General features: G+C 36.4%; 1 protein-coding gene across 1 annotated transcript; it reads left to right on the top strand.

The window, feature by feature from the left end:
* Window positions 1-1951: 1951 nt before the first annotated feature.
* On the top strand, window positions 1952-8341 carry sra1 (steroid receptor RNA activator 1). Its single transcript, XM_048165539.1, has 5 exons — window positions 1952-2076; window positions 5293-5409; window positions 5966-6183; window positions 6556-6664; window positions 7406-8341. Exons 1-5 carry the CDS (start codon window positions 2052-2054, stop codon window positions 7570-7572), a joined length of 636 nt encoding a protein of 211 aa, XP_048021496.1. The 5' UTR covers window positions 1952-2051; the 3' UTR covers window positions 7573-8341.
* The last annotated feature ends 850 nt before the right edge of the window (window positions 8342-9191 follow it).

Here is a 9191-nt window from a genome sequence, read left to right as displayed (position 1 = left end):
ATTTCGTTCCCCTGATTTACTAAAACGTGCACGCGATTTACTATTTCGTTCCCCTGATTTACTAAAACGTGCACGCGATTTACTATTTCGTTCCCTCGATTTACTAAAATGTGCGCACGATTTACTATTTCGTTCCCCTGACTTACTAAAACGTGCACACGATTTACTATTTCGTTCCTTCGATTTACTAAAACGTGTGTGCGATTTACTATTTCGTTCCCTCGATTTACTAAAATGTGCACGCAATTTACTATTTCGTTCCTTAGATTTACTAAAACGTGTGCGCGATTTACTATTTCGTTCCCCTGATTTACTAAAACGTGCACACGATTTACTATTTCGTTCCTTCGATTTACTAAAACGTTTTTTTTTACAAAACAATAACAGAAATAAACACAATATTGCCCAAAATTATAGTCAAATTATAGTTAGTTTAAACTGACTTTTTTAAACGACAAAATTTTAATACAAATAAATGAAATAAGTGAACTAATTTGCTCTAATTAATAAAAAACATTGCAATAACAGTGCTTGTATTTTGACAGGTTACAATTTAACATGTTTTTCAAGTAGTGAATATTTCAGTTGAAAACATTTGACAAATTTCAATTTCACATCATTAAAATTAATAATTGCCTTCCAAAATTCAGTTGTGAAATATTCTGTTTTTATTATTATAATTATTATTATTATCACTTTATTATTCCACATGTAATAATTGGTCCAAAAAATTTATACAAATTTGCCTCCACAATTTTCACTGGTTGAAATTTATGGAGCCATGGACATGACATGCAGGAAAAAATTAGTAGGCTAAATTGTGCGCATGATTTATTCATTCGTTCCCTCGATTTACTAAAACGTGTACGCGATTTACTATTTCGTTCCCCTGATTTACTAAAACGTGTGCGCGATTTACTATTTCGTTCCCCTGATTTACTAAAACGTGTGCGCGATTTACTATTTCGTTCCCCTGATTTACTAAAACGTGCGTGCGATTTACTATTTCGTTCCGTCGATTTACTAAAACGTGTGCGCGATTTACTATTTCGTTCCCCTGATTTACTAAAACGTGCACGCGATTTACTATTTCGTTCCTTCGATTTACTAAAACGTGTGCGCGATTTACTATTTCGTTCCCCTGATTTACTAAAACGTGCATGCGATTTACTATTTCGTTCCCCTGATTTACTAAAACGTGTGCGCGATTTACTATTTCGTTCCCCTGATTTACTAAAACGTGCACGCGATTTACTATTTCGTTCCTTCGATTTACTAAAATGTGTGCGCGATTTACTATTTCGTTCCCTCGATTTACTAAAATGTGCGTGCATTTTACTATTTCGTTACCTCGATTTACTAAAATGTGTGCGCGATTTACTATTTCGTTCCCTCGATTTACTAAAACGTGCACACGATTTACTATTTCGTTCCCCTGATTTACTAAAACGTGCACATGATTTACTATTTCGTTCCCTCGATTTACTAAAACGTGCACGCGATTTACTATTTCGTTACCTCGATTTACTAAAACGTGCATGCGATTTACTATTTCGTTCCGTCGATTTACTAAAACGTGCGCGCAATTTACTATTTCATTCCCTTGATTTGTAAATCATGTGCATGATTTATAAATCATGGGAACGAAATAGTAAATCGTGTGCACAATTTTATTTTTTTTCTTGCATTTCATGTACGGGGCTCCATAGAAATTCAATTGGATTTTTTTTTTTTTTGTAAAAAAACAAATTAACAAAAAACAAAACTGTTTTCACTACTCTCAACAGTAGGTGGTGAATTCATATTGACTGAAGATAATAAAGGCTAAAAACAGAGCAGAATTACGTATTTTAATGTAACCCGAGTGCTTGTACTCACACTGTGCATTCAAATATGTATAGTATTCATATACGTATATATGTAATATATTTAATTACAAATATATTTATATTTTTTTAAACGGTGACTTTTATTTTGACATTAACAGTGATGAAATGCTGCTGAACTCACAGTTTTCACAGGGTTGGTGCTGCTGGAGTCTCTAGGCTGCTATGAGCGATCGGTTTGTTAAACCAGGTAAGAGCACAGAAACAACAGTAGTTCATGTATATAAACCATTTAATTAATTAGCTCACATATGATGACATTCGTGTGAGTGACAGCAGAAGTTAATGGTAACATCGCGGTGTCTTTCGTCCATCTCATTCATTCCCGGATACGTTAATTAGGAACTTTTCGTGACATATTTCCTGGGAGTTATAAACAAGGACAGGAGAGATGGCTAATGCAGAAAAGTGTGATAGAATAATAATCAACTTAATGCTAATTGACTATTAAAGAAATTTGTATTAGAGTGTTTGCATTTGACAGCTCGTGACGTGGCATCTGGTGTTTAATGTCTCTGTTAAAGATACACGACCATACAATGAAACTACAAACACAGCCTGAAACCAAACCCGAGCAAAGTGATCTAACCAGCCCAACATTGTAAAGTTCAGTGCGGTTCACCCTGAACACAGAAAAGTGTTGTTTTCTTCTGGTCTTTCTTTCAATGCATATTTTGCTGTGGTCCTGCATACTGTGTACTTATTGTGTTACTTTGTGAGGGTTAAAAAGGTAAGATATAGTATGAATGTGTGTACTATGATTGTAATTCGGATATACTACATCCGTCATGTTGTCATTGTCATGTGACCCACGTGTCACTTAACTAGGCATGTGAAGGTATCAGATATTGCTGAAGCTTTGATCACGGTATCACGTCTTGTGTTATTCTATAGTCTTTGGTAAGACTTTACAATCAGGTCTCAGTAGTTAACTTTAGTTAACTAACATTAATAGTGAGCAATAGCTACATTTGTTATAAGTTATTCTCAGTTTTAGTTATTACATAAAAATACAACTGATCATTGTTAGTTCATGTTAGCTCAGGTCCATTAAATAATACAGATACATCCTTTGATTTTAATAATCTATTATTAAATGTTGAAATTAACATTAAGTAAGATTAATAAATGCTTTAGAAGTATTTTTCATTGTCAGTTTAATTATTTAAATATTTGGTGGTGATCTGAATGTTCAATTAAAACATTTGTTTGCGGAGGTTACGGGGTAACCGCTGCATTTCTGCTGTTCCGTCAGTGGCATCTACTGCCAGAGATTGAATGTGCATTTTTCATTCTGTGTGTCTCCACTTGTTCCGCCATGAGCTTGTTTACATCAGTGTGCTCATGCCTGTGTATTTTGGCACTCAAATTCAGTGAGTGAAACGTTTTTTGTGTTTTTTTCTCTCTCACTGAAACTTTGATGCACATCATGTCGTTTTATTAAGTCAACACAACAAAAGATGTGATAGGCTACTCATCACAGAACACACAGGTACAAAGGCATGCAAATTTTTTTTAAATTTTGTAGTCTCTAACTCAGTCGCTCTAGCACCACCAACTGACCAAATTTGCACTCATGTTTATGCTAATACCTTTTTAACCATAAGGGCTTGAAACAAAATCTTTTTTTCCTTCGATTCCTTTGCTCAAGATAATTCGATTGCAAAATTTTTCCGCCATTTTGAGTTTTCTGAAAAACCAACTTTTTTTTAACTCCTCCTAGACCGTTCATCCGATTTTCATGAAAATTGAACCAGATTATTCTCAGACCATGCCGACAAAAAGTCATGAAATTCAAGTTGATTCTTTAAACTGTTCACTAATAACTTGCGAATGAATTCGACAAATTTGTGCACACCAAAATAGACATGAGGCTATATCTCCGCAACACTTTAGCTTATTCTGACTAAACTTGGTTTATGTTATGACAACGATGACCTGAGGGTACATGCACGACCCTAGTGGTCAGGAGATATGAAAAGTTGACATTTTTAGACTCTTTAGATTTGGTGCAGCATGCCAAGTTGAACGATACCCAATTGTCCCATATTGGCCATTTTGAATTTTGTTGTAAAATGCTATTTAACAAATGCATTGGCATAACATTACAAAACTCGGTATGTCATGCCGAGAACATAGATACCAATTTTGCCATAGTCGGCAAAACTTCCTGTCCACCATTTTGATTTTATTTAAAAACTTTTTCAAACTCCTCCTAGAGCACTTGTCTGATTTTCACCAAAATCAAATTGTATCTTCTTCAGATTATGCTGGAAAAAGTTATGGATTTCGGATTGATAGAAGAAATCGTTTTTTATATACCGCATCAACAAATTTGATGGCATGATGCCAAAATGAATCTGAGGCTGTATCTCTGCAATTCTTTGACACCAAACTATGCATGTGTCATTGTCACCTTACTTACTTAGTGACTGTATTTATGATTTTTCAGCCATTTTGCCTAAAATCATTTTAATATGGCTTTAATTGCTCATAGTTGCAGTCGGTCTGATGCTCCCAGCCATGATGGCATGACTTAGGCATTGCCTTCTTTGTGCTTGGCCCCTTAATTGTTGCTTGCAGCTATATTTTTGTATTGTCGCCAGTGACGATCTTAGCAAAAATATCACTTGCATTAATATTTTTGGTTGCAAATGTGACCATTTCAGGCGTAGTCTGGAGCACTGCTTAATACAGCACGGAGAAAGAATAAATTAGCTTAGGGTTCACAACTGACCCTTCGCCGGGAGATTGATTGACAAGCGATCTAACCAATCATAACACCGAATCCGCCATTTTGTCCGACAAAGCAGTCAGGAGTTAGAAGATTAACCTCAGTGGACTTGAACTTGAAAAATGGTGCATACTGACGTCTTTCCGCCTTTGAAACAACATTCCTTCTCATGTTCATTCATGTTTATTTGATGCTATTAATTAACTAGTAGGAAGAGATGATCGATTCACGAGCCACTTGAGCTGAGGCGCTACAGCGATCTGTCACGACACATTAAAGAGCCACAAAATGGTTTTTATTGTTAGAATTTCTTAACAAATTACACAGTTTGAAAGCTGGGACTTTGTTTAATATCATAAGTAACCTGCTCTGTCTTGTCTGTCGACGTGTTGTCAGTGTCCTCTTTGCTCCGCGGCCATGGCTTGTCGGACAAAGCAACAGTAACTAAGGGGGGGCAGGTCTTTGCGAAGGGTCAATTACGAGACACCAGGATCAGTCTTGTTTTCACTTTCTCTTGTGAAAAATCAGGCAGAAGCAGGGGTGTGATGAGGACATAGTAGCATGATGAGCTGGTGTTTGGGCTTGGGCTTTATTTTTTATCTTTTTTTGTGAAGCATAGATGGTAAGATATGCAAGGAACCTCACTCACTCATCATGTTGTTTTCTGCACAGGTAATCAGGAGCATGGATGGAACGACCCACCGCAGTTTTCCTATGGCTTGCAGAAGGATACAGGTGGACCCAAGCGGAATATTCTCAACAAGAGGGTTCATGCACCCCAACTTACAGGTCAAGCTTATCCCCCATATTAAATGTTGTTATCTACATCTTGATTCACCTATTTACATGTTTGCAAAAGATGACTAATTGTATTTTTGCTAAACTTTTGTACTGTATGAATCGTTTAATCTTTTCCAGGCCTTTAATATTATAAGTGCAATTAATCTCAATTAATCTTATCTTACAATAAAATCTGTAGGGGCAGTCCATCTCAATAATTGATCATCATTTACTCACCCTCATGTTGTTCCAAACCCATAAGACCAAAGCCATAAGACTTTTGAACACAAATGAAGATTAGTAGACTGTTAAGGTTAGGTATTGAGGTTTTGGTTAGTTGAATATGTTGACATGTAGTTGCAAAGTATCTTTATAGTCAGTAGAATGTGTGCTGGGAGCATCAAAATAAAGTGTTAGCAGATATTAAGCAGACAGTCTACTAATACTCTAATGAGAGTTAGCTGACATGTAGTTGACAAGTCACTAATAACTAATAGAAAGTCTAACCGAAATAAAGAATGACCTTCAAAATAAAGTGTTACCTAAATTATTTATGCCCATATAGGTTCAGGATCAGAGATGCAATCCACACCAGTGGCGAGTGTGACACCTCCCCGGGGAATAATTCCTCCTCCGATGGACAGCGTCACTCCACCTTCCATGTGTCCAAGAATTTCCTCAGATGGAACGGCAGAGGCGGTAGAGCTGGAGACAGAGCCATGCATTGAAGATGTGCAAGAACCTCTGTATTGGGCATTGAATGCATGTAGACATGCTGTGAAGGTAAACTTAATGGGAAACCAATGGGAAAAACAGGCAGAATGGGAAATAATGGAGTAAGAAATATTTATGGATTTCTGCACAGTTTCATAAGGAGGAAATTGATTGTTAGGGTTTTAATAATAAAAAACACGGAGTTTGGAAAAAGTGTAAATAAATGGAACAATTGTATCAATCACAAAACATATAGCAAATATCTAGAGTCTTTACAAGAAACAAACATCAAAAACATTTTCTCAATTTTGGTCAGGGGTGTCCAATCCTGCTCAGGAAAACTTTAGCTCCAACCACAGTTGGGCTAGAAAACACTAGAAACATCCAGGCAGGTGTGATGGAGCTATGGACATTTATGTTCCTGTTGTCTTTTTCTTTCAGAAACAGATTTGTGATGATGTAGAAAGGCGTCTGAAGCTTTTTGAGGACATGTGGAAAAGTGGGAAACTCTCTCCTTTGGTTAAACATAGGATGCATGGATTGTCCCAAGGTGAGTCAGTGTTGTTCACTTCCATTCACTGGTTCAGTCGTAAAACATTGCAGAACAAGGGTTGTAAACTTAGCCAGTTATGTGTGCAGTAGTGGCCTAAAGTGATGTCCGGAGGGGATATTTGTTTTCAATGACCCTTAAAAGTTCGATTAAACCATCAAAATATGAGGAAAATATTTTATAATTTCAAAATATTTTAAATATGAGGGAAGAACAAATCTCTAAACTTGGTTGAAGTATTCATCTGACAAATTTTTTTTGGCCAAAAAGGCAAAATTGACTATCAAACGATCAGTTATTAATATTTTGTTGGTTCTTTCTTGTTTTTGCATGTGTTCATAATTTCTTTGTGTGACAGCCTGGTCAAAAATGATGTCCGCACAATTTCTCATATTTCATTGCGTTATTATCACAAGCCAGTGATTATAGTTTATAAAGTTTTAAATATGGACATTTTTCTTACAAAAACCCATCGCTTCACTTCAGAAAGCATTTATTAACCCCCTGGACCTGGATTACTTTTATGATGGATGGGTGATCTTTTTTAGGCTTCGAAAACTCTGTTACTTGGGGGTGAGTAAATCATGGGATCATTTTTGGGTGAACTATCCCTTTGAGAAGTTTTCCCAGTGTTTTAGGACATTATTGAAGCTCATTATTCAGTTATTTAGACTGCTGTTGTCTAGCTTGGTAAAAGTTGACAAAACTGAGGAAAAACCTGCTAGATGTGCTTCGTTTCAGACTTGAAAAGAAAAAACTGGGATGCAGCTGATGAGATCCACAGAGGCCTCATGGTCGACCATGTTTCTGAAGTCAGTCAGTGGATGGTGGGAGTCAAGCGTCTCATCGCTGAAGCTCGGTCCCTGAACCCAGAACAGATCAACAACTGCACTGATCCAGGGTCTTGAGGACCGTATGATATCCAGTACTTCTCGGAAAACTCATGAATTCATTGGACAAGTTGCCGAAGTGATTTGTCTTAACTTATGTAAAGTTTTGTATTATCCATCTTTAAAAAACCGCCCATTACCATCTAGTTCATCAAATATTACATTTATTTTTGTAGGGTGGTGCTGGGGAACAGTTCTTTCCTTTCCTTTCCTTTCCTTTCCTTTCCTTTCCTTTCCTTTCCTTTCCTTTCTTTTCTTTTCTTTTCTTTTCTTTTCTTTCTTTCTTCATCATAAATTTGCTTTGTATTTTGAGAAAAATTGAAAATGTTGGTAAATGAAAAGTATTTTACTACTATCTATAAAAATCTGCTTTTAAAAGAGCAACTATTTCAGCCTGAAAAAAGCCCATAGTTTCACAGGCTCAACTGAGATGGTATTGAATTATGTACAAATATAAATATATACTGTAAACTGTATTGTATGCTTTACTGTATATAGGTAAACTGATTTGTACATACTGTAATAGGTAAACAAATCAGTAGCTGTCCACAGATTTGATCAGTACAGTTAAGATGTGCAATAAAATAGATGTTGAAACCTAGCCTCAAATTTTTGGCAAACTGCCTGTTGTAACCATTATAACATTATGCATAGTTCACAACATCAGAAGTAAAAGCCTGTCTTTGTTGCATTCCAGTTGTTGTACATGCACAATATCACCTAAAACACTTAAAATGTATCTCTTGGCATTATACATTAAAACAAAGAATGCCTTATTACCAAAAAATGAGAGACAGTTTCATGATTTTAGACCAAACTATTAGAATATTCTAAGCAAAGAGATATTTTTCATATTTCTTAACCAGTAGGTGGTGCTGTTCTGAAACTGCATAGGGCTTGGCATATCAAAGAAACCTCTGGATCCATACATAGTAAAGTTTGACACAATAGCGGTCTATTGTGCCATAGCTAATTTGTAGTCTACCACCATATTTTTTTTTTTTTTTGAGTTATAGAGACTGCAAATTTGTTACGGTGTAAGTTTAGACAAATTGCTAAATTCATAACTTTCCTCCGAAGGGTTCTATGGGCTGTCATAGACTTCAGTCCAAAGGAAGAAAAAGAATAAGAAGAAATTAAGCTGCATGCAGTAATTGAGTTTGAGCGCTGTGCAATATGCATCTCAATTAGAGCCCTTGTTCAGTAGTCAGGGCTCTGATGAGGGAGTCGGCCATTTTGAGGGCTGTCTCAATCCTACAATCCTTCCAGTGCACTGAAACGTTCACTCCCTAAAAAGTCGCTCAATGCATTGTGAAAACCAACAAGCATCAATACTCAATATGTTCCCTTAACGGAAGTTCTGAAGTGCTAAGCGTTAAGAGGGTCTTTACCCGATTCACCACCTAGGGAGCTCGCGAGCTGATTGAGACGCATTCAATGTTTATTGTGCCATCTTTTGCCTCTGGTGTTTGGAAACACATTTTAGTTACTCCCTCAGGGGCCGTTCATCATTTTGAACTAAAAACTGAAAAGTTTTTTATGCGTTTTGGCCATTCATTTACTCGACAACAGCGTTTTGGGGGCCTGAAAACGCAAAAATTGAAAACCAATTTCAAAGTGCAAGTTTCTCATCTTTG

This window comes from Megalobrama amblycephala, linkage group LG18 (assembly GCF_018812025.1).
Source record: "Megalobrama amblycephala isolate DHTTF-2021 linkage group LG18, ASM1881202v1, whole genome shotgun sequence".
NCBI classification, from domain to species: Eukaryota; Metazoa; Chordata; class Actinopteri; order Cypriniformes; family Xenocyprididae; genus Megalobrama; species Megalobrama amblycephala.
The sequence above is the reverse complement of the archived record's forward strand: the minus strand, read 5'-3'. Positions and strand labels throughout refer to the sequence as shown.

Bases quoted from the DNA above. Each gene is read 5' to 3' on its own strand.
- sra1 (XM_048165539.1), top strand. From the start codon at position 2,052: ATGAGCGATCGGTTTGTTAAACCAG. The intron at 5,410-5,965 runs GTCAAGCTTATC...ATGCCCATATAG, and splicing joins TCATGCACCCCAACTTACAG to GTTCAGGATCAGAGATGCAA. The intron at 6,665-7,405 runs GTGAGTCAGTGT...GCTTCGTTTCAG, and splicing joins GATGCATGGATTGTCCCAAG to ACTTGAAAAGAAAAAACTGG.